This window comes from Rhea pennata, chromosome 25 (assembly GCF_028389875.1).
Source record: "Rhea pennata isolate bPtePen1 chromosome 25, bPtePen1.pri, whole genome shotgun sequence".
NCBI lineage: Eukaryota > Metazoa > Chordata > Aves > Rheiformes > Rheidae > Rhea > Rhea pennata.
Window position 1 is genome coordinate 7,699,874 of NC_084687.1, and position 25,510 is coordinate 7,725,383.

Genomic DNA, 25,510 nt, shown 5'->3' on the forward strand with positions numbered 1-25,510 from the left:
GCGGGCCGCCGCCGCCGCGGGCCCTGCTGGTGCTGCTGGCGGCGGCGGCGCTGTGGGCGCGGGCCGCCGCCGCGCCCTGCGCCGCGCCCTGCTCCTGCCGCCGCGGCCTGCTGGACTGCAGCCGCCGCCGGCTGCCCGGCGGGCCGGGCCCGCGGAGGATCCCGCCGCTGCCTGCCGGCACCACGGGCCTGTGAGTGAGCGCGCGGCGCGGCGCGGGGGCGGCGCGGGCCGCGGCCTAGCGGGCGGCGGCGGCGCGGGCCCCGCGCGGGCCGCGGCCTCTCGGCCGGGCCGGGGGTAGCGGGGGCGGCGGCCGCCGGGTCGCGGTTTCCCCGTTTGCTTTGCCTCGGCGCGCGGCGGTGAGGCCGCGGAGCAGCGGGGGCGCGGGGGGGTCGGGCCCGAGCTCCGCTCTGCCCTGTCCCGTGGCTCCCGCCTCCCCTCAGGGAAACAGCCGTGTCCTCCCCCTTTCCCCCCGGTATTTCCTCTCTTTTGTATTTTAAAAGCGAGCCAGAGCCCCCGCGAGCTTGCGGAGCCCACGCGCTGAATAACGTTCAGGCGGAGTGAGGCGCAGGGCCCCTCTCCCTCCCTGGCCGCTACGCTGGCGCTCCTGCTCCCGTCACCTTCGGCTGCGATTCGCTCGAGTGGAAAGGTGTTGAAGGATGAAGGATCCTTCCAAACACATGGATCCGCTTCCTTTTTGGATGAAGGATCCAAAAAATACGCTCCTGCGTGCAGATTAATGCTCAGGCCCTACTGGAACAAATTACCATGTTTGCCAGTAGATAGTTGTTTTAGACTGAAATAACAATATTCTAGACTAAGAAAAAGGGGTCTATTTGGAAGACAGCAGAAGTGCATAAACCAATATTTAGTTAAATCCAAGAATTCCTTTAGTTGTCAAAGATGAGAAATGATATTCTCGAAAGCAGGGACTGAGAGTCTGATCCCTATAAAAAACACTGAGCACGTCTGAGGAAGAAACATCAGCTTCTTGCCCCTTTTGTAGCTCTTCCCTGTGGTAAGCAATTGGAAACGAGTAAGAGAAAATATATGTCAGCAGAGAAATACTACTAATTTGTCCTGTAAAGTATTCCATGGATAGAAACATATGAGACTATGCTAACTTCAGCGCTTGTCAAGGAAGATGTCAGTCCCTGGAAAAGTGAGCTGGAAGTTCATCAGGTGGCTAATAAACAAAATGGTCTCTGTGGTATTTAGGGAGAGCAGGTTTTCAATCTTCAAAAATACTTGCCCCTTTCTATAGGCAGATAGAGGGTGTGTTTAAGATTGCTTGGCGCAAAATGCAGTGGGAAGAAGTGGTGTTGGCTGCTATGCTAGGTTATGCAATCTGACATATGTGGCAAACAATAATTAAGTGCATGTTCTCTGTTGTGGCTTTCAAGATTTTGGCGCACACAGCTTGTGGGGGAGCTGACATTTTTCCTTCACTAAGACAGCTCTAAAAGTTCTGAATCTAAACAAGCTATAATGCTTAAAAGCTGTTTAGACCCACTCAAAACTTAATTTTTCTCACATGACAAAATCCCTGATATATTTTTCCCCTCTTCAGTTCTGTGAAACCATTTCACCTAACTTTGAGAATTGAAAGTTCTTGGTTTTTGTAATTCTTCCAAGCTACTTGCAGGTGATGCTTCCAGCATTTTTTTTTCCAATGACCAAAAAAGAACCTTCAGAACTCTTTATTCATGATGGAAGTATTCAGACAACCCCTAACTTCAATTCTTCTGTTAACTTATGTATGACTTGTGGATAATCTAGGGAGCAGTGAAAGAGGGTAGGGAAGTCTGTATGCCAGCAAATGTTTTTTGTTATGCCTATTTTTTCTTAAGGTTATGTACTTTAGAACAAAGAGCACAAGCCCTGCTTGTGGGACAGTCATCTTGGGGCGGGGGAGGAGTGGCATGATGCTCATGGTTGCTGCCTTCCAGTAGTATCCTAGTGCCTGAAGGTGTGTTTATATATCCTGGTAGCTGGGGAAATAGTGAGTAAAAGTAGATTAGGCATTAGTTAATTAGTTCAGCCAGATCCATTCACAACAGGGCTTTTTGGTTAGCTTATGTATTTTTTGGCTCAAATGGTTCATTGTGTTGCCACATCGACACCTGTGTCAGCACAGAGATAAGGGAAATGGAGTAAGTGGTTGTGCTCAGTTGTGCTCTCTGAATTGAGAAACTTCAGGACTAACTACTAAGTCTATGATTCTACTCAACTTGATGTGTGCATTCTGTTTTGAGTGCTTAACAGATGAATATTAGTTCAGCTGAAAATGGATGTTTAGATGTTTTTTAGATGAATCTCTAAAATATAGTTTACACATTTGCTCTGCATCTTGCATAACATGGACTTCACAGTAAAAATCCAAGTGCTTTTAAAATGGCAGGGACCCTTGGGTTTTGGCTTTTTTTCAAGACAAGGAAATTGTGTTTTGCTCTGCATGAAAATAGAAGTTCTAGCTGTATAACTGGATGATCTCTAAACAGAGAAAATCAGACTGTGTACTTCGCTTTGTATCTAGTGATCAGTCAGTCTACCTGTGGTTTTCAGGCAGTGGTGTGTAGAGGGGATGAACCCCACATGCAGCCAAGCAAGGAGGATGCAGCACTACCCATTTGCTCTGTAGCTTGTAGTTCCGTGATCACGTGAAGACAAAACTTTGGAAAAAGGAGACTCTAGTTTCTAGTCCACCCTTTGCTCCTGCAGCACAATAGTGGTAGGAAAGGGTGTTTCTTTTCCCCAGTGACCATATTTAAAGAGAAACAATTCTTCTCTCAGCTCCTGTTCCTGATGAGTTTTTTTTTCACTGAGCAAGATCCTATATACTGGCATTTTTCTCTGAGGCTGACATTATGCAGTGCCATGCTGAAAAACTACCTTAAAAGAATAAGGATGCTGAATTAGCATAGTGACCCAATTAAATCTCAGGAGAATTAAAATGTTGTTTTGTTTTGTCATTTGTAACTGAACTGTGGCTTTTATGTCACTGGTTCTAAGTGTGAACTGCAAATTTTCAGTAAGTATAGGAAACATGTAGAACTTTAAATTTCGTGTTTTCTTGAAGCCAGGAATTGACTTGAACTTTTTGCTATTGCTGTATTAAAGCTTCTTGAGCCATTGAGTAAGGTGAATACTGGAGGGATTTGGTGAGATACATTGCTTTCTCTACAAACTTTGGTGGTCTTAGAGGTACAGAGGTAATGATCTAGTAGTCTCAGTTAGAAGTACCTAACTTAGCACTTAATAGAAATTAGCATATATTTCTGTGATAACTGAATTTCCAGGTTTCTGTTTCTAAAGTTTCTAATGGCCTGAGTCCAGAGCTTGTTATAAACAGTTCTCTGCAGATGCCAAGAAACTACTGCAAGGAAAGGAAATAGTAAGACTGAAGTCAATATTTAGCAGTTTGTCAGAGCACAAGAAATAAAGTACGTTTGTTCTTTAACTCTTTTGGTGAAAGATTTTTCTACAGTGGAGTGTCCCTTGGTCATCTCCTCGGTTCTAACACCATATACAATGAGAAATGGCTTCTTAGTAGCTGCTGACTGGAAAAGTATCTTTTTTTTCCTTCCTCCTGCTGCAGACTAGTATTTGGAGATAAGGTACTACTAAGGAAGCAGCTTTCAGCAGCTTTGTTAGCCAGTAGATTGTAAAACATATCTCATGCCGTTAGAAAATAATAGAAATCTGGGAAGTTCAGCATTTGTTCATCTCATGTTGAATGTTGCAAATAGCTTTTTCTTTTTAATTACACATTTTCCTAAGTCAGTTCTGATATCACTTGTAGCTGTTATTTTTCACAGCCTGACGTGGTAGGAACCATTGTCTTCCTCCTGAAAGCCTTAGAAAATCAGGTTTTCAATAATGTTAATATTAATCTGACTCTGGAGATCAGAGGAGCAGCCTCCTCCCCCCCCCCCCCCCCCCACACACACACGCACACACTCTATGCCTGGCCTCTGGGAGCCAGGCTGGTGCTAGGCCACGGCGCCTGCAGGATGTCCAGGACCCTTTGCGTTACTGGTGTTTAGAATTGGCTTAGTTACTACAAAACAGGTCTGCAGAATAATGTTCAGTGACTGCTTGTGCATTGTTCTTCTCTTTAGATTCTCTTTATTGTAGAAAAGAATTGTTGCTTGCAAGCCTGTGTTTGCTGTTGTATTCTTTTAATTACATCAAGATTTAAGTTATACATATACATTTAACAGCCACCTGACTTGCCATGACACCCAAGATTTTAGTAATTCATTTCTACAGCTGTATCTTTATTGGCATGCCTGAGAAGTTCACTACAAATAGTGTGTCAAGTGCTCTTCCTCTCCCAGCAGATTTTGGACTTACAGCCCAGAAGTATAAAGTCATTCCATAAGCACTGGAATGAACAGAATCAGGTTCTGCTGAAGCTGTCTTCTGGTTATCTGTAAATACCTTGCTCTGTATTGAGGGTTCTTGTGATCTTGTTAATACCCACCTATAGACACCTTCTGGTACCCAGGAATGACTAAACTTGCACTGTAACCCTTTCTTCTGCTGAGGCACTAATGGAATTCCTTTTCTGCACCTAGTTACTGTTTTTGGAGGAGCTTCATATCTGTACAGATTCAACAGTCAAATTTGCTTGAAATTGACTGTAGGCCCCAAATTTAGTCCTGAAACAGACAATATAGAATCATAGAATGGTAAGGTTGGAAGATCATCTCATTCAACCCTCAGCGAAGCCCATATGGGGATTGAACCCATGACCTTGGCATTAGCAGCACCACACTCTCACCAACTGAGCTCAGATGATGGGGTGATCTGAGCCTGGCTTTCAATGGAAGTATTTTTGACTATGCCTGATTGTATTTTAATATTTTCTGATTGATTACATGATAGTTTTGTTAAGAATAACTTTGAGTCTCTGAGTCAGCGTAACTACAACCCCTCCTGATGGTCTCAAAATTAGCTGTAATAAATATATAATGTGTTCCTTCTGTAGTCATTTAAGAGAAATAGTGACACAAGTGATGTGGGAGGGGAACTCATCACAAGATGAGCAGCTGTAGCTGAAAATAACTTATGGCTTTATCCATGATATTAGAAGTAAAAATAGAGTGTAAAGTATGATGTCTTACTAAAGGCAGGCACAACTAGATATTCTGATTTAATAGGCAATGTTTGAATATACCTGCACCTGTCAAAAGCTTACTCATGATGGTGAGGTTGTCAGTACTGTTCCAAAACCTCATTATTGGTGCCAGTTCTGTTCTAACATGCCATGCTTGGGTTAGCACAAGCTTTCTGGGGTTTATTTGTTCTGGACTAGTGCTAGAAATGCATTTGCCATGATTGGTTTATTAACCTTACGGAGTGACATCTGTCTCTGTGCACAGGAAAGGCAAGAATCAGGTTTCCATCAAAAACCTGAAATGTTTTGGTCATCTTTTGATTCATATCACAAATAGAGATAGTTCATACTCAAAGAGTTAGCCTACAGAAATGTACTCATTTTTTTCCTGTAAAAACTGACACACAAAGTTTGAGGCAAAAGCAAAATGCTTCTTCAAAATTTAAGCGATTGGAGTAACATCAATATCCATTATAGGCATTAAAAACAGACTTGACCACATTTTTGCTCATTGAAACAACCCAATTCCCACCTTTGTTTCGTATAAGTAAAAGCAACTGGAGCTAAGGCATCCCTTCTTTAGTCTCTCAGCCTCATGTTTCTCTCCTCTAGCTTGTTGGTCATTGTGTGTGTGTGCTGTTCCTTTAAAACAAGCCTGCCTTAACTAGTCAGCTTCTTTCAGAAGCACTGAGAAATTGAGGATTGTAGTTACAGAAAGCACTTCAATAACAGGCATTTTGTAAGAGATTATTTTCACACCCCTGGAAAATTTTTCTTTTTTGAGATACTGTAAATATTGCAGTTAGACCTGTGATTTAAAGGGAAAATGTTCCTCACAGGTATGATCTTTCTTTCAAAAAGCCTTTTTAACCAAGTTGCTTAATTAAAACAGAGAAATAGATGTTTTTCTCTAAGTGACCAGTAGAACAAGGTAGAAACAACTTTTTCATTTTAATAACAGAGAAATTGTGTGTATCAAAAACATGGATTAAGACTTCTCTTTTTTTAGGTTGCATAGATGCGCAAAGTGTACTTTTTTTTAATAAAGAAACTAGAATAACTTCTTATTTTGTTGTTCTCTAGGGATTTAAGTCATAATCATTTACTGTCATCTAACTGGAGCATTGATTTGTCTGCTCACACGCTACAAGAAGTGTAAGTTATTGTTTATGGTAAACTCAGTAGAAAAGATTTCCTCCAAAATTCTAGTTAATACATTTTAAAATTTTGACCCTTAATGCATGCCTAGATATCTAGTCTGATTTTCAGAAATATCCAGTGCTGATAAATTAAAAATGGATGCGCTATGTTGGCAATGTATTTTATGTAAAGCTCTCCTGTTCCGTGTACAGAAAGCTTTTTGATAGAAGACAACTGTTTTTAAAAGAAATGAAAGTTCTGCTTGTTTTGACTATGGCTATGTTGAACAGAAGTAATGATATCCATTTTTCATGGTAAAGAGATGTGCTTCATTATAAAAATTTTTCAAATTATTAGTATTTAAACAAGCTTTTAAGGAGTTTGTTATGTTAATAACACGTAATAGTTGCCGAAATGGAATTGTTAAAATTTACAATATGGGTTAATTCTGCTTTGTTGAGTAGGGTTTTTCTCCTCTTTGAAGTGCTAATAAAGATTTTTATTTTATTTTTTTTAGGAAAATGAATTACAATGAGCTAAGTGAAATTCCGTACTTTGGAGAAACAACTTCTAATATAACTCTTCTCTCATTGTAAGCAATAGTTTGTCTACCTTTTTTCTGCTTTTTCTTCAGCAAGTGGGAAAATATTATTAGAATTTTGCTATCAAGTTGCAGGGAACCATAACTTATTTTATCTTAGAATACTGTTTGCGTAAAGTGCTTCAGGGAATATGTGAGCACTCTTTAAAGAAATACAAATCAGTTGGACAATCCAGTAGCCCTATATTGCTGCTAAAATGCAGTCAACCAAGATGAGCAGTTTTGAAGGGGAGGGAGGTGGTCTAGGCATGACAGTCCCATAAGGAACAGCCCAATTGCATGCCTGAGAACTTAAATCTATTCATATGTTAAGATGGCAAATAGATCCCGGGTTTTCAGTATTGTCTTATGAACACTGAAGTATATGCTACATTTCCCATTCAAGAGAAACACTAATAATGTTAATGCTCAGAACCTTGTAGTTGTTTTAAATATACAAATTGAAGGATGGGATGTTTTGACAATCGTATTTCCTGGTATCTTTCAGGGTGCATAATACAATTCCAGAAATAAATGCTGAGCAACTGCAAGTTTACCTTTCTCTGGAGAATCTAGATCTTAGTTCTAATCTAATCTCAGAAATTAAAACTTCTTCTTTCCCACGGATGCAATTGAAGTACCTGTAAGTATGAGTGATCCATTATGTCTGGGGTTCCTGGCTCCAAAGCGGTAATGTTGAAGGCCTCATCTACTTCAAGTTACTTATTATAGGTATTGCTGGAAGGGTTTGAACTGGTAGCAGTGCTCATGGTAGCTGCAAATATGCTTAGAATAAAATACTTCTAATACCAAGTCTGTATCATGTTTTCTCGGATAGTGTTGAAAACAATGAGTGCTGATGTCAAAGTGATAGTATTTCAGCCAGCAGGGACATAGAATGAGATTTTTCCTTATCTTGAGTAGATCACTGTTGACACTATCTTAACCATGCCTAATGGAAGCATGGACATGCAGTAAAAATCAGCGCCTACCAGTGATTCCTGTAGGGAAAAATAGTTTACTTTAGGGTACCAGAATTTTGATTTCTGATGTGGCTTCACAAGGAACCTGAGTATTAAAAATTAGTTGCTTGTAGTAGTTCTTGTGCAATTTTGTTAATATTCTTTGTTCTGAAAAGTTGCTTTTCCTCTTATTTTCCTAGGAATCTGAGCAACAACAGAATAACTACCCTAGAAGCAGGCTGTCTTGATAACTTATCTAACTCTCTAATGGTGGTAAAGCTAAACAGAAATAGAATTAGTGTTATTCCACCAAAGATCTTCAAATTACCTCATGTGCAGTTTCTGTAAGTAGCACTTCTAGAATTTTAGAAGCTTAAAAAGATAGTGTTTATAGCTGTATTGCTCTCCACAGTATGTGTTCTTAATAGTCACAGTGTTGCTTATCAAAAGATGTCTTAATATTTGATTGTCATCTTTATTTAAGGGAACTGAAAAGGAACCGTATTAAAATAGTGGAAAGTCTTACATTCCAAGGCCTGGAATCCTTAAAATCATTAAAAATGCAGCGCAATGGGATTAGCAGATTGATGGATGGAGCGTTCTTTGGCCTGAATAATATAGAAGAGTTGTAAGTATGCCTAATCATGGAATTTCTTTTAGGAACTTAGCTGTGGAGGTAATTTCCTGTATGGCTTCCCTAATATCTAAGCTCTACTAAAATGTAGATGACAAAATTAGTTTACAGATCAGTATTTTTCCATATTTTATGTGTCTGGAAACTTTAGAGGTAGAGAGATACTGTCTCTCTCCCCAGGCTTCTTTTTCCTTGATGATGCTTTGGTTTAGTCTTTTTGCAGTTTTGTGAAGATGTTTTGTCAGTTCTCTGACTTTGTGTGCTTTGTTGATCTGCTTTTGCACTTTGGTACCAGTAGGAGACCTAATACGGGAGTATTCTAAACTTAGTGCTTTGTAAGAAAGCATATGCACTCACCATAACATGGGACAATTCTTTATTGTGTGATTCTGACGTAGCATAGGCATGTGCCATGCACTCTTAGCAAAAGATTTTTTTTAAAAAAATAAATAATCTTTGAGAACTGAAACGTTTCCATTTGAGAGTAAATGGCCACAGTTTCAGTTCTGCCACTGGATCAGAGTAGTAATGCGTTGCTTTCTTTTTGTACATGCTTGTTCATTTGGTTCCTGTGGAATGAGTAAATCATGTGTTTCAGATTCTGTAGGATTTAATCTTAGTAAATCATTTTGGGATCCACAAATTCTGTAAATGTGAGTTTCATTGATTGTCTATTTGGCAAGTGTTTTTCCTTCTAATTCCTTAGAGAACTGGAACATAATAACTTAACAGAAGTAAACAAGGGCTGGCTTTATGGTCTGCGAACATTACAACAACTCTACATTAGCCAGAATGCCATTACCAGGATCAGCCCAGATGCGTGGGAGTTCTGCCAAAGACTTTCAGAACTGTAAGTCCTGGGCGGAATTTCAGTGGGGATTTTGTAACATTATGAATAACAGATTAGAGAGCACATATATAGGAAGAATGAATTACTGAAGAAAATGCTCCGTTTACTTATTAGGCCTGTAAGTGTTCTGTTAGAAATTAATCAAGGTTTCCTGTTTGATAGTGTCTTCATAGTTAATCCCCCTTGCTTGCCTTTAAAGTATATGTTCAATATTTCTAGAGACTTATCATACAACCAGCTGACTCGCCTCAGGGAGTTTGCCTTTGTGGGACTTGGTTTGTTGGAGAAACTAAACCTGGGTGACAACCGAGTTAGTCACATTGCTGATGGTGTGTTCAGAGGACTGACAAATCTTCGAACCTTGTAAGTACTGAAAACTTTTAGTTAAAAACCTCATTTGATTCAATGCGGCAAAGCTTTTGCAAGTAAGACAATGAATATTGCACTGTGCAAGCCTAAGTAAGATCAGTGTTTTGACACTTGCTGTATTGCTGTCCTGCCTTCAGGTATAGCAGAGCTGATTATTTTTGGTCTATAAAGATGATAGAATCCTGACATAGTTGAAACAAACCAACCATTTAATTTTAGTGGTGATGTAAGAGCGACTTGATGACCTTGAGTACTCAGTGCATGTCATACCAGTTCTGAGAAGGTATGGATTGTCAGCTTGTGTAAATGCAAGAGATGAGTTGTCAGTACAGACCTCGCTTTCTTCCTCATGGTTGTGTTAGGATTGGAACCTAAGAAACCAAACTGAATACTGCGAGTCACAGGAGGTATTGTTTTGCCCACCCCATTTGCATGCTGAAGTCACAGGCATAGTATAGAGGAAAGGTATAGAAATACTTGCTATCGGAGAGACAGCTCTGTATTTGCCAAGACCTTTGCTAGCAGCTGTAACCTGTTTGATATTTCTGATAAGAGAAGATTCAATCCTAGTTCTTTTTTTTTTTTTTTTTTAAAAAAAAGTCCTAGGTAGATGTGAACACTTGTAATATCCTAGTCTATGATAGTTGAGAAAGGAGTGAAAGTTTATAACCCCTCTGTCAGTTCATTAAATAAATGCTTAAATAAGCAAACTGAGAGAGACTTATGTAAGCAGTCATATTCTGTTAACCATAATGCAACCTTTTAATGAAATAATTAAAACTAATTTCTTAGATTTAGAGTAGCATGAAAAAGAACAAGAGCAGATTAATTAGTAGGTTTTGCTGGGCTCTTCAGGGGCATCAAACAGTGGAGAGTCTGGCCATTTTGCTTCAGAGTTGGAATGTGCAGGACTGAGGGCAGTGGTGATTAACAGGGCTCCAGGCATTCGTGTCTAGCCAAGCGTGAGGAGCAAACTCCTTGCCTCACACAATGAGGGGCTTTTCTTTTGGGTTGCTCACGCTTTTTGTTAAGTGGTCTGAGTAATGTGAGTGTATAAATACTTCAGACACCAAGATATGTTGTGTAGCTGTCAGATTATTTCCATTGTTGTCTGTACTACAGTTCTGGTTGTTTCAGTGTTAAGGCAGTTGACATAATTGTCTCTATGTTCAGTTCTTACCACTATTCTGCAAGGTAACTTTAAAGGAGAATTAGAGCAAGCTGCTGTAGAAACTGTGTATATAAGCTACAAGCTAATAAGAGCAAAGTAGGATTAAAGGTGTATCTAAGAATAGCACTGAAACTTTGAAGATTAAAATCTTGCCACTGTGTTTACTTCATGTATGGCGTTTCTACCTACTTGTGAATAACTCAGCATTGATACCACTCCAGTATTCATAATCTGAAATTTTGAAGCAAACGTAAAGAGAATTTTAGAAACTAGTTTCCAGTCCTGAGATCTAACAATCTGGAAGTAAGTTTAGTATATTACTCGTGTGGTCATTTTTGACATTAGATCATATCCACGTTGAGTTTCTTAACTTGAATAATGCTTAATGGAGGAAAATACTTAGTGTGAGCAAGTGTCAAGGCTGTGTTGGCTCATTTCTCATAAGTGACATCAAATAATTCCATTATGAGCACTCTTCTCCTTATTTGTCCTAAATTTTAAATTATATATCTTAATTGTGGAAATGACTGCTGCAGGGCCTTAAGAAAAGACTTCGGTATTTACAAGTAAGAAAAACAAGCAAATGATGCGTTACCACTGACAGCATCCTGGAGGTTGATTTCTGATGTCCTTCAGGATGGTAATCCATGCAATTTGTAGTCTCACGAAGGGGAAAGTAGATTGTGCTAATGATGGAAAGATGCACCAGGAAAGAAGTGTTTGAAGAATACATATACTGTCTGTATATGTAGATAGCTTTCTGTGGCAGTTGACTTTTTTGGAGCTCTGTCAAGCTGATACATGTAATATCTACTAAAATGCACTATATCTTATTTTTCATCAGTGTATCTTTCTTTAAACACACTGATGGTTGCAAATACTGCTATGCATCATGGTGTTAAAACAGACTAAAACTATAGCTCTAAAGAAAACTGTTCACTCAATCTATTTCTTTCAGGCTAAAAATGCTGCTACATTTTATCTCAATCTCTCAAAAAAACATGTAATTCTTTCCAAACCATATTGCTATACTGCTTATGCTGTTTAGTCTGCTGTTCTTTGTGAGGGGCAGAAGTGCTGTGCAGAGGTCAGACAGAAATCCCATTAGCTGGTAACAAGATTTGTGAGCAGAAAAACAACTTCATTCTGAAATCTACTACTTTGTTCCTGACAGTCTTACACTATAACCTGTGTGTAATCTCTTAATATGCTAATGCTATTTTAAGCCTGTTACTCGGGAAGGTTAATGCTGCTAGTATATTGGTTAGTTCACTTTCAAGAACTGACTTGCTTCAGGAGTTTTTCCTAGCTTCTGGTAAATAGTCCATCACATGACAGTTGCTAGTCAGACTGTGTCTTTCCTTAAATACCACATTAAGATGATGTACTTCAGGATTTGTTTGTGGTTCAGTCTGAGGTACTGATTTTGAACAGTTCTGTTTTCCCTTGCATTCCTAAAATGGAATATCCATCTCCTGACAAGTTTAGTTATATAAAAATTTGAGACCTTTCAAGTAACACTGACCTAGAGCACCATACTGGGCATATGTAACAATAAATTCTCATCCCTAATTAACTGCTGGCAGTGGTCATGATGATGTTGAAAGGCTTTTAAGAGGACTTTTCTACTCCTACAGGGATTTGCGGAACAATGAGATCTCATGGGCCATAGAAGATACAAATGAAGCCTTTGCAGGACTCAGCAGACTTGATAAACTGTATGTATTACAAATCATTGAAATGACAGTATTTCCCAGGCAGGTGGAATTAGAGGGGAAGTGAGTTGGCAGTCGTATTCAGTGTGTTACCCCTTCTGTGCTAGGCCTCTCTGTAGAGGCTAGGGTTCTGTGTCCGGTAGCTTTGAGTCTGTGTAGGACTGGATCACTGACAGGACCACTTGGAAGTAGTTAAGCATGAGTATTTCCCTGCATTTTTTTTTTTTTTTTTAATCAAATAGCCCGGTCGTTCTATGTGATGGTTGTTGCTTTTAATGCTTGTTTAGTTTAGTTAAAATTCATGCCTTCTCAAAAAGAGAAAAACTTCTTCACCAAATCCAAAACAGCAGTGAATTAATAGCTTTTAAGTACTTCAGCTATGCATTCTTCATGTAGGACTGTGTGCTTTGTAGGAAGGTATGCCATCCTGTGGAACTGCAGATACCACTTAATACTGGGAGCTTGGTATGAGGGTGCAGTCTCAGGAACTAATGTGATTGTGGCAGATTGGTATGATGAGGTTATTGCTCTGTTCCAAGTTCTACCTATCAGTGGCTTGTTCTGCTAGCATAAATTGATCCCCTGACCCATCTCTAATCTAAATCTGTAAAGAATGGAAAAAAACCTATTCATATGAATATTCTTTGAGCCTTTAAGCTCAAAAAATAGTATTTGATCTTTTAGCTCAGCTAGAATTAGAAAACACGAGTTAAAGAATAAATTCAACAACTATTGATGTTCAGTCTGTTTTTGGGGTTTGGGGGGTTATCTTTCAGAATCTTACAAGGAAACCAGATTAAGTCAATTACGAAGAAAGCATTCTCTGGTCTTGAAGGACTTCAACATTTGTAAGTACTTTGCTTTGTACAGCTTCTAGTTATTTACTTCACTTTTGTATTTCCTCTCAGACTTTCAAGGATCTGACTGTCTGATGATAGTATATGAAATCAAGCATTGTGCTTCTCTTTGCTTAACTTACAGAGATTTAAGCAACAATGCAGTAATGTCCATCCAAGAAAACGCATTTGCCCAGGCACATCTGAAGGAGCTGTAAGTTCACATTGGTTCTTTAGTTAGTTCTATTTTATCCCTTTAAGATTGACTGAAGCTGACTAAAGTGCATCCTATTTTCATCATGAACTATTTAAAGCTATGTTAATAAACTACTGAATAAAAGTCAGTGACAGGATACATATTTTGATCTAAAGTTTACTAAGATCTGCACCTCAACTTTCTTAATTACAGATAATAGAAAATAAATTTTCTTGCCATGCTAAACCATAGGTTTTTCTTGTCTTACGTTTTTGTATTGGAGATATTTCAAGAGATCACCTGAGCGAGTACTGTGTTTTTGAAGTAGTGTCGTGATCAGTAAAAGTACAGCTAAATGTTTACCCTGCATGCTAATGTGGCTGGTGTCAGGGTCTCTAGCTGGCTTTACAGCTGTATGGAAAACTGTTTCTGCTGGTTTGATAGTGTCATATATGGCATGGGACTAAACATTGCAGCCTTCTCTAACTGACAGAAATGTGTATTGAAGTACATGTTGCTGTAAAATAGGTGGAAAACAGTGGTACCTGAAATGAGAGATTAGAAAATACTTTTGAATGATGAGAAACTAGCTTTGATGCTCTGTAAGTATTTCAAGAAAGGATAATGCTCTTTTTTCAACTCAGAACAGACTTTGTGTCTCCTGCTAGCGCCAGTTAGCCATGGGACTGTTACGATAAATAACGTACCTTTTTGTACAGTTCTCCTGCTTTAAAACAAATCCTGGCTTTTCAGATGACCCCTTTAACACTAAAACATGAAAACACTAACTTCTCTGTGTCCACATGAACCTTCTTTCCTCCAGAATAAAATCTATACTTGCTCAGACTTGATATCTGGTCAATGAAAGTGGCTGAGGCTTTGGTTCGAATGAGTTAAACTTGACGTACACTGGCATGTAACCAATGAACAAAAACCATGTTTGATCAGGGATCTTTAGGGGAGTTTAGTGAGCCCTCTGTTTTGCCTTCCATTTTTGGGCTAGGGAAGGGCCTTATAATATATTTCAGGGCTAGACAAGAATTTTTACTTGCTCAATAGATACTAAAACTGCTAGAGCCTCTTGTGATCTTCACGTGTGTAAAGTATTATAATGTGAAGTGACCTTCATACCCAAGACTAATCTGAGTAACACAGTCCTTTCTATGAGATAAGGTTTCTGAACATCATATAGTTTGTTTTAACACTGTTTTAACACTGTTGTCCAATTAGTTAACCTCTGCCAATGTGAAGAAGGTGATGAGATGCATTTTAGGTGCTAAAGACAAAAGACTTTCATTGCCTTCTCTTATGTATATTACAAATGAGGCATCAGCAGTATGTATGGGAAAATGGCAGGATGGAATCTTGGCTTGTCTGCATGCCCCTCTTTTCTCTCACTCTAGATCTACTGGATTCATATAAGTGTTAGATCACTCCTTGCTAAAATACTAGACTTGTTCTCTAGTCAGTAGTAGTTATATGTAAGATTTAGGATACTTTGAAAGCATACACTAAGGAAGAAGTGACCCATCAATATTTCCCATCTTCCTTCCTCATTGTTTTTGTGGAGCAGAGAAGAAAACATCTGCAATAGTACCTATGCAAGACAGCTCATTTTCATTCTTAAATATTAGCTGGCATGAAAATGAGTTTTGAGGCTTACAGCCACGAAGTAGTGGCAAATACCTAGTATGAGAGATGGAGCTGCCCTGCAGTGTTGTATGGGTTTTTTAACTGCGTTAAAGAGGAATGAGGTACTTGTAAAGACATGCATAATACTTTGTTTCAAAATTAAAAATACAATGTAATTTTCCTCAGAAGCTTTTTTTAATGCTGATACAAAACTGTATTTTGGACTGTTTATAGCATGTATAACTAACTGTGTAATAAAGACCTATAGACATAGAAGTTGTGATTTCTGAAAGTGTATGCTTTTAAAGTTTTGTAATGAATGAAATCACATGTGGGAATGTGAAATAAATAAACTTTAACCACTCTTTTGTTTTGCCTTGTTTCTGCAGGATTTTAAACACTAGCAGCTTGCTTTGTGATTGCCAGTTGAAATGGCTACCACAGTGGCTCACTGACAGCCACTTGCAGCAGGCCGTAGATGTTAGCTGTGCTCACCCTGAATGGTTAGCAGGACAAAGCCTGCTCAGTGTGGACCCTGATGACTTTGTCTGTGGTTTGTATTTTTAATCATTTTTGATACAAAAACATTGTGACACAAATCTCCACAAGTACCTTTCTGAAACCAAGCTGTAGCAGTGCAAGACGTGCTTGGTCTTGGCCATAATGCATGTATGAGATTTTGTACGTTTTGGTCTGCCTTAGGGTTTTAGGTTTCTTTCTGTTTGTTTTCTTCTGTTTTTCTGTTGTATTTGACCACTAAAACTAAACTGAGGGAACAATCCTGTGAGACTGCATTGTTTTTCATTTAGATTACTGTTAAACTGATTATGTTTCCATTCTTACTGTTTCTGAAGGCCTTCTGCCTTATTAAAGCTATTTAGCACTTCCTTATTGGGACTGTCTGTACCCAGCAAGGCTGGCATGTTTTGTCAGGCTCTATATCTGCAAAGTTTATCTACTCTCTGCCACTGCTGTTTCTCAGACGTAAGCCTTTTTATTCTTGTTACTGAACTGTCAGATTTAAAGCTGAGAGTCTCTTTGTCCAGAGTGATGTGTGAAATTAATGGCAGACTTGGAAGTAGATCCTGATGTATACATGATTCTCTTCATTCTTTCAGTGGTAACAGTGTTAATAATTTCAACTGTGATGCAATTACCCACTTCCCTGTCCTAATATTACCACCCTGGTGCATGACACTGAACCATATATACGTATGTTTACAAGAATTTCTTTGCAGAAATGCTGGATGTTTGAATAACTCTTTGAGTGGGATAAGATAGTTTGAACTGCTTGCTTGCTATGCTTTGTACTTACGGAACTAAAGACTTATCTTTAAGATATTTACACTGAAAAATATCATTTGCTTAGAGTCTGCCCTTCATAAAATAACACTGGCTTTTTGGTCAAACATGGCCTGTGCGTATAATCTAAGTGTAGCAAGTTCCAGACAGTTGTGGAAAATGAGACACTAATCGAGACCAAGCTTTTACATTGACTGTTCTCAGTGTTTATTCTATATTCCTATCTGTGGTTCTAGTCATCTTTCATAGCTTGATTTCCAAAAGAAAACAGCTAAATATATGCATCCCAAGCAGAATATTTGTTCCCACAGCTTGTGTTTTACTTATACTGTCTTTCAGGGTCTCTTCTTGCAATGCTAACTGCATGCTGAAAAGAAAAGTAGCTAATCACAGTGCTTTTATTTTCAGATAACTTTCCTAAACCGCAGATAAGAGTACATCCTGAGACCACAATTGCTCTACGAGGCATGAATGTGACTCTGACTTGCACTGCTGTGAGCAGCAGTGATTCACCAATGTCCACTGCCTGGCGTAAAGACAGTGAAGTATTGTGTGATGCAGAGGTTGAGAATTTTGCCAGATATCAGCAGCAAAGTGGTGAAGTTGTTGAGTATACCACTGTCCTGCATCTTTTCAATGTGAATTTCACTGATGAAGGAAAATATCAATGCATCGTCACCAATCACTTTGGCTCCAATTATTCTAACAAAGCCAAACTAACAGTCAATGGTAAGCTGTAATGGTAACAAACAAGAAACACTCTTAACCTAAATCTTTATTTAAATAGCTAAAAATCTGTTTTTCACTTTGTTTTATAAAATCTGTTCAGATTCCTTAGTTCCCAACTAGAGCTGGCCCAAACCAGTCTTGCAAGAATTTATAATTTGCATTTAGAAGCATCAGACAATACTATAAAAAGTAATTTGTTTTTGTGGGTGAAGAGCCGCCGCCTTCACTTTGAAAGGAGGCAAGTATCTCCCATACTTTCATATAATTTAAGTAGTTTTTTTATCTATTTGAATGGAGGCAGAAATCTCTTAATCTAAAAGCTCCCTCTACTGTCCCATCAGAAAGAGGCACTTTCTCTATATACTTGCAAAGCTAGGAGAGATTTGACTAGAAATAGTTGTGGGATGGGAAGGAAACTCTAAAAAATAAAGTATGAAGTCCTTGGTATTCAGCCCATAATGAAGAATTCCTATTATTCTGACTTGAGAGCAGGGAGATGAGAGGACAATGTTTACATCAGTCAATAGATTACTGAACCACTGACCCCCCCCCCAACACGCCACCACCACCATCATTATAGTTGAGAGCAGAAGTGCCTGTGTTGCCTCTGTTTGTCAAGAGCAAGTAGTACAGATTTTTGGCTGCAAAGGTGGAAATTCACCTTCCCTTTCATAGGGGAAGAAAAAATGTGACAAAGGACCTAAGAAGGTGAAAGCTTATCACTGTCTTCTACCCATGAGATAGTTTGTCCATTAGATCATTTTAAATAAACATTGTAGGTATTGGAAATGACCACTGAGAACTTGTGCAGCTCTTCAGAAGCGTCTGCCTTGACCAGGAAGAACTGCAGGTGTGTCTCAGATTTTTGTTTGCAGATGTGCTCTGTGTTTAGAGGGCTTTTGTTGCTTTTTCTGCAGTACTAAAAATACTGATACTATAATGTCTTCCTTGATCCAGAACTGCCTTCCTTCCTGAAAACCCCTATGGATCTTACTATCCGCACTGGGGCTATGGCCCGCCTGGAGTGTGCTGCAGAGGGCCACCCTACTCCCCAGATCTCCTGGCAGAAAGATGGTGGCACAGACTTCCCTGCTGCAAGAGAGAGAAGGATGCATGTCATGCCCGAGGATGATGTGTTCTTCATTGCAAATGTGAAAATAGAAGACATGGGAATCTATAGTTGTATGGCACAAAACATTGCAGGTGGTTTGTCAGCAAATGCCACGCTGACTGTGTTAGGTAAGCAGTATGCATATCTGTGCTTGAGTAGATCATTTCACTTCTGCAGTGGTAGTGTACTTTATCTGTAAGTAACAGGCTTAAGTCCTCAAGAATGGAATTAAAATACAAAGAGCATAGTGTCCTCTCTCTCTGGCTGTAGATGATATTCTGCAGTAAGGAACAAGAGAAGACTTTTTCCCTCCAGGGCTCCCCCCCTTCCAGCTTTAAAGGAATGAAGGATGCCAGGTGTTCTCTGGAGCAGCAAAGTAGCAACTGCTTTGCACGGTTTTGGGGGATTTGAATGCTGCACTTGACAAGATTAATGAACAGAGAAGCTTTAGAAACTAAGTCACAGATGGTGAACAGATATAAAATACACTAGAATTTGGCTGGGCAGAAGCAATGAGAAGCCAAAGTGGTGAACAGTGAAGTTAGCATGGTCTTTGCAGGTGAGAATTTAGGGGCACGTATCAATTCAGCAGTGCAAACTAGATAATTTTTGTGTTGTCTTGGAACAAATTTAGTCACAGGTAACATGAAATGTGCTGAGTAATAGTGGAAGGACAGTTTCATCTGGAGTGGAGTAGTTTTTGAAAACACTTTTGATGTTAGTCGTATGCAAGTTTCAAATTGGTATACATAAAGCAGAAGGGTTATGTGGCTAGAATCATTTTAAGGACACTTGCTGTATCTTCATTTGTTGTAGTGATCTATAGGAGAGATGACCTCATGGGATTTCCTGACTCCTGTGTTTCGTTGCTCAAGTTTATTTTCGGGGTGTAAGATCATGGTTTTTTATAACCCATGGAGTAAACACAGTGTTGCTGCACTACGATGTTATCTTACAACTGTTTTTTTTTTTTTTGTTTTTATTTTCTTCACCATTGTCAGAAACTCCTTCCTTCGTTAGGCCCCTGGAAGACAGGACAGTAACCAGAGGTGAAACTGCTGTCTTGCAATGTATAGCTGGTGGCAGTCCTGCCCCTCGCCTCAACTGGACTAAAGATGATGGACCTTTAACAGTGACAGAACGGCACTTCTTTGCTGCAGCAAATCAACTCCTTATCATTGTGGATGCTGGACTAGAGGATGCTGGGAAGTATACATGCATAATGTCCAATACACTGGGCACTGAGCGTGGCCATATTTACCTAAATGTCCTGGCTTCCCCAAATTGTGATTCTTCCCAGAGTGGCATTGTCCATGAGGAAGATGGCTGGACAACAGTTGGTATTGTGATTATTGTTGTGGTTTGCTGTGTTGTGGGAACTTCCCTGGTATGGGTTATTGTGATCTATCACATGAGAAGGAAGAATGAAGATTACAGTATCACTAACACAGGTAAATTTCAAAAGTAACATCCTTTTAATGCTGTTTTTTAAACCTAAGACACCTGTTAGAATGATGATATTTCTGGATTCCTTTAGAACTGGCAAACATTTAGGAGGGAATGATGTTTTTCCTTCTCAGATGTCTTCAGGGATTTGCTCTAATTTCTTTAATTGTTAAGGGAAAAGAGGCAAGTTTAGAGACTTTAAATATTAATGATGCATTTATTCCTTAAACACTAAATTTGTTTTACACTGAGGGAGAACAGTCAAGTTTGGGAACAAATAAGTATTTGAATTAACTTTTAAAATGTTTTCAGGACCTGGAATAAAGTGCATAAATGTCTGTTCTGACCCTGTAGTTTTGAACTAGCTATACAGATTTTTAATCTCTCAGGTAGCAAAAAGACAATCGTGTGTGAGTTGAACTTCTGTGTATTGCATTTGTTTTAAGGCGGGCAATAAGGTTGGTGGTACTTTGGGATCTTCACATGTCATTCTTGTCATCAGTGTTAATTCTGCCTTGCAGAGGAGATGAACCTACCTGCAGACATTCCTAGTTATTTATCCTCCCAAGGAACTCTGTCAGAGCCTCAGGAAGGCTATAGTAACTCGGAAGCAGGAAGCCATCAGCAGCTTATGCCTCCAGCTAGTGGCTACGTGCATAAAGGCACAGATGGTAAGCATAGCCCTCGCGTGTTATCACTCGCATGGCAGGATGCCAGTGCATCCTCTAGTCCTCATAGCTGGCAGCAGTATTGCACAACACAGGGTAGTACTGCATATTAACATCAAAGGTGACTTTTTCTAGAAAAGAATTCAAGTTGATCCTGAGATTTCTATTCATTGCTGCAAGCTTAAAAGGCATCTCTTGTTTTTTTCCATTGTTTGTTTATATTCTGCTCTCAAGGCTTTTGCATTTCATGCACACAATTTAATTTACTCCTGCAACATCTGGGCCTACATCTGCCTTGAGTGCCTTTGAATATCGATGTTGTGACTGCAGTCCTTTGAATCCCAAAGTAGTACAGCTCTGTCTAGAGACTCTTTGCTTCAGTGTGTGTGATACGTTCAGCAAGGCAGTTGTGGTGTTAGAGAATTCCTAGGTTAAATGTCAAGGTAGATTTTTTTTTATGATGCTTCTTTCCTTTGGCATTTCAAAAGTTCCTGGAATGGAGGTGGAAGGGAAGTTCACTCTGAAGATGACTTACTCTATCTTTTGCTCTTACAATAACATTATTTCCTCAACCAGACATCTAGTCTGCCTATTACAATTGTAACCAAGGGTCCATACTACTTGCCTACCTTGTTTAGAGACTTATTTTCATGGTGCTTTCACCATTGAGTCTATAGAAGTTTTATTTTTTACCTCTCAAATGCCGAGGAGCCATTTGGTCCTTACACAGGCTGGCTCTGAAAAGTGATCCTTCAGCATATGTCTTTTCATGTGTCCCATGATCCTCTCCCTCCAGTCTGTAGTCCTATGGTAATAGAGTCTATCAGCAAAAGAATAGAGAAACAGCTAGTCTCAGTTAGCACTTCAATCATCTGGTCTGATGTTTGTGGACATGCAGAGCGCAGGTATAGCTGCTGCTATCTTGTCTGGTAAAAGGTGAACTTCTCAAAGCATGTAAGCCTATGTGGAGAGGCATCCTGGTTTGATTGCGTGACTGTTTCAGCCTGGTGCCTAAGTTAGTTAGATCTGCTGGAACTGTGAACCTGTGGAAATCAAGGTTCCTCTCTTTAAGAAAATATCTGTTTTTCCATCATGTTTGTCAGGTGGCACAGCACCATTGGTGATTTGTTCAGACTGTTATGATAATGCAAATATCTACTCCAGGACTCGAGAATACTGTCCTTATGCCTACATCACAGAAGAGGACTCCCTTGATCAAACTCTCTCTAATCTCATGGTTCAGATGCCTAAGGAAACATACACAGCACGCACTCAGCACGACACCAGTGCTCTTGATAATCTTGTAGCAGACAGAGACATGTCTGTCTTCCTGGTCAACCACGACAGAATAAGTGAGAAGAAAATCTCATCCCAGCAGATCAATGGTGAGTGTGTCCTGTTCCCCCTCTTCTTGAGTTTTACTACCTGATAGCTCTGGCCTTCCTCATTGTGCCATTCTATATTGGCACGTGGTTAATTCATCAAGTTGCCATAGCATGTGGAATAAGTCATCTACTTATTAACTACCTATTTGCAGAACTGGCCCTCATGCAGTCTGTATCCAATACTTCCAAGAGTTGAGGAGAGTGATATTAAAATGATAGCACTTTTTAATCTGAAGCTTGTTTCTTAAAGCTTATGAAATATGATTCCTTGCACATGCACACTTCAAGGACATCTTTGCCAAGATTTAAAGCTGCACATGGGAAATCCAAATAAAACTTTTGTGTTTGAGTTGGGCTGAGTTTCAAAGAACTCTAAAAGAATTTTATAAACTGGATGTTTTTATATTGACTTTCTTCCAGGTAGCCTTTTTTAAAAACCACAGTGAAATAAAGTATGTTGTTTCTTGTTACTGTAACAGATTGCTGAAATGGGCAGGTGTCCAGTAAAATGTTCTCAGAAACAGAGAAAACCTCAGGAAGATAGTTATTGCTAAGCCACATGACTCAAATCTGTCTAAAATGTGGGTGTATTCATCATGAACTTGGATTCTTGCTCATTCTTTAATTTGTCTTCCTCAGAACCCTTTCAACTTCCTTTATGGGGACTAAACAAGGACCTGGGGCTGTCTCACTCACATTTTCTGCATCAGCAATCAGCCTGTGAGACCTCACGACCTCTTCGAAGTGAGGGCATTACTGACAGTGACCGGGAACCAGCTGCTTCACCCAGACCTTGCCACAGGTTATGTGAACATAACTTTGATTTTAATAGGACATGGAACATTCAGAACCATAGTGAAACCACATAAGGCACTAAAATGAAGTCTTGGAAACAAATCCATATCAACTGACTTTTTGTATTTACTACCTCAGGACTAACCCCAAGGCCAAAGATGCTTTTGTACACATGCCTACAATTACAGGCTGACTAGACCAAGACAGACTCTCTAGAAGGAGATGGTTCATACTCTTTTTTTTCCTTGGATTCATGTGCATTGGAAAATGGGAATGTGCAACAGTACACATGGATGATTAGTGATATCCACAACAATAGCATTAAAACATGTTTTTTCTGATATTGGAAACAGCCTTTATGTTAGTGCATGCTTTGAAAAATCTCTCAAGAATGCATAGCAGTTTCATGCTGTATTGTCTGCTTGAAAACAAATGTTTAGGGCCTCCTCATGGAATTCCACAGTGATTGTAAGCATAAAACTCTTGGCCAGCTTTTTGTTCTTTAGACTGTTGGCTGGAGTCTGTTATCAGTCTGACTTTGGGGGTTGTTTCTCCTATGAATAATGGACTCTAGTTGTAAATAAATTTGCATTTATAAATATTTTGTATACACTAAGCATATAAATGTGTTGGCTGTAATGTAAATATATTTTTTTTTTATGCCAAAGTGTGTATCATACTGTTAGTCTTGACAGCTGCATATCAAGCCATAATTTTCGGTGGAGGTTGAGGGATTGAGAGCTTGTTTCTGAGGGGATAGAGCTGTTTTTTTTTTTTTTTTTTTTTTTTTTTTTTTTTTTTTTTTCACTTTGGAAAGAAGTGAATCTACTATATATATATGTGGTGAAACTGTGATATTAATGAATTTCGTTGTTACAACTCTATATGCATTAAGCGTAGCTGACCTGACTGCAAGTTGATCCGTTTCATTACATTAGCAGAATTCCAAGTTTGGCCCATCATGTGTTGAGAGAGTCCTTAAATCTCTCTGTTAGGCACTCATCTTTTCCAATAGAGTATAATGTCCAACAGATCTTACATTAACATGTAGTATCTGACTTTCCAGGAGTTCTTGTAAATAGTGAACACAAGACTAATACACAAAATGGTATCTCTTTCTGCTCAACTGTTAGATATCTACAAGTTCTGACTTCCTCATGTTTCAAGTTATCTCAGCTTTTATCTTTAAAAAGCTTTTGTATTGTGTATATAGAGTGTGTACTCTGTATTGCAGAGAGGTCTCTACATTTTTATGGCTGAGAGTTGAGTTAGTGAACTACTTAAACGAATGTCATGATGGAAAGCACTGGATAACTTGGAAGAGCATTTGATCAATACTTGGTGCACTATACTATACGGATTTTCTGTTCCCTCTGCACAGCCAGGAGAAATAGGTAATTTAAAAAGCTTATGTCCTTTTCTGTCATAAAGTGTCAGAAAAATTCTTACCCTATTGACCTCTGTAATAGTTCCCTGGAACTCAGAGTGGCCAAAATGTTAAAATATTTGACAGGTGAGAAATGAAACAATATAGGGCACAGAGTGCTCTGTATTGAAAAATCCAGTACTTACTGAAACAAACAGTAACATGCGCAGAATCTTCACCACTGATAGTGGAGTGTGCCAGACAAAATATGGAAGAACAATATTATGGAGACTTCCTGAAAAGTTCTTGCCTCTGGGAAAAATGTACCTGTGCAGACAGTGTTAATGACTCTAATCAGTGCTGGATGTTCAGCAAGTATGTTAGAGCTAGAGTGCTTTCAAGGTTATATTGTATCTTCCCATATACTCATTCCTGAAGAGCAACATCTTTCTTCCTAGTCATTTTTGTTGTTTTTTTTTTCCTCCCCAAACCATAGGATATGTACTAAATATGTACTAAGGTTAAAAAAAAAAAAAAAAAAAAAAAAAAAAAAAAAAAAAAAAAGCTGCATTGTATATTTTTATAAAAACAGAAAAAGGATTTTGGGATGATCCAAAATCTTCATGTTGATCCATTCCTAGATGGGACAGTGTGTGACTGAAGTCTCAGATGCAACCATACAGAATTACAGCTGAAGTTTTTTAGTCTGTGAATTGAGTAAATGAGTGGGGGGAAAAGGTGAGAATAATTATTTTCACACTACGCATAGATTATAGTCACATCTGGACAAATGAGCAAATATTGTCAAGGACTCTTACTGTGCTCTCAAAGCAACCATAGGATAGCCAGCAGCTTTAGGAGGGAGAGGATTCAGAGTTGTCCTTGACCTTTGGATAAAGTACAGAGAAATGGAGGTGTGTTAAACTCTTAGGCTTTGACATATGAAATATTTTAAGGTGTTACATGTAACACACATGCTAAAAGAAGCACGTTAAGTTCTTTTCTGTATTTATTTCTTCCAGGCTTTTTCTTTCCAGACGGCATCTAAGACATAGTACTTATTTTCAATACAGACTTACCTGTGTTGCAGGAACCTGCCACAGTTAGAGTTTAAATTCAGATGAGAAATGTCAGCTTATGAAACTACAGCAACAGAAAAACTCATCCTTCTGGGCTGCTTGCTGCTTTGTTCAAATGTTCATATAGGCTAAAGTGGCAGACTTGCTCTTTGGCATTTGCAGCACCATGATCTCCTGCTAGCAGAGGAGTAGCACTTACCCTACTACTGCTTTGTCTCCCTTCACCATTTGGCAAACACTTGTTACTTTTTCTTCCTTCTCTCTTTTGTGGAGCAGAGCTAATGCAGATTTCCCAAGTGTCCGAAGATAACTATTGATGTGGAAGTGCGTGGGGGAATGCAAACCTTATGTGTACTTCAGGCACAACTTCTAGTATGATCAAATTCACGTTAGGTAAGATGTGCTTGGCCAGGAGCAAGGCTTTG

The 25,510-nt window shown here is 39.1% G+C and overlaps 1 protein-coding gene across 1 annotated transcript; it reads left to right on the forward strand.

Annotated features, from left to right (window-relative positions):
- The first annotated feature begins 118 nt into the window (after positions 1-118).
- Positions 119-23,415, forward strand: LRIG2 (leucine rich repeats and immunoglobulin like domains 2). The gene is made up of 18 exons (XM_062595052.1): positions 119-190; positions 6,203-6,274; positions 6,777-6,851; positions 7,348-7,482; positions 8,002-8,145; positions 8,286-8,429; positions 9,142-9,285; positions 9,505-9,648; positions 12,463-12,543; positions 13,317-13,388; positions 13,522-13,590; positions 15,594-15,757; positions 16,915-17,235; positions 18,193-18,474; positions 19,348-19,797; positions 20,314-20,463; positions 21,564-21,845; positions 22,485-23,415. Exons 3-18 carry the CDS (start codon positions 6,781-6,783, stop codon positions 22,712-22,714), a joined length of 2,883 nt encoding a protein of 960 aa, XP_062451036.1. The 5' UTR covers positions 119-190; positions 6,203-6,274; positions 6,777-6,780; the 3' UTR covers positions 22,715-23,415.
- The last annotated feature ends 2,095 nt before the right edge of the window (positions 23,416-25,510 follow it).

Coding starts and splice junctions, on each gene's coding strand:
- LRIG2 (XM_062595052.1), top strand. CDS start 6,781: ATGAATTACAATGAGCTAAGTGAAATTCCGTACTTTGGAGAAACAACT. Junction 7,483..8,001: donor CGGATGCAATTGAAGTACCT/GTAAGTATGAGT, acceptor TTATTTTCCTAG/GAATCTGAGCAACAACAGAA. Junction 17,236..18,192: donor AGCCAAACTAACAGTCAATG/GTAAGCTGTAAT, acceptor TCCTTGATCCAG/AACTGCCTTCCTTCCTGAAA.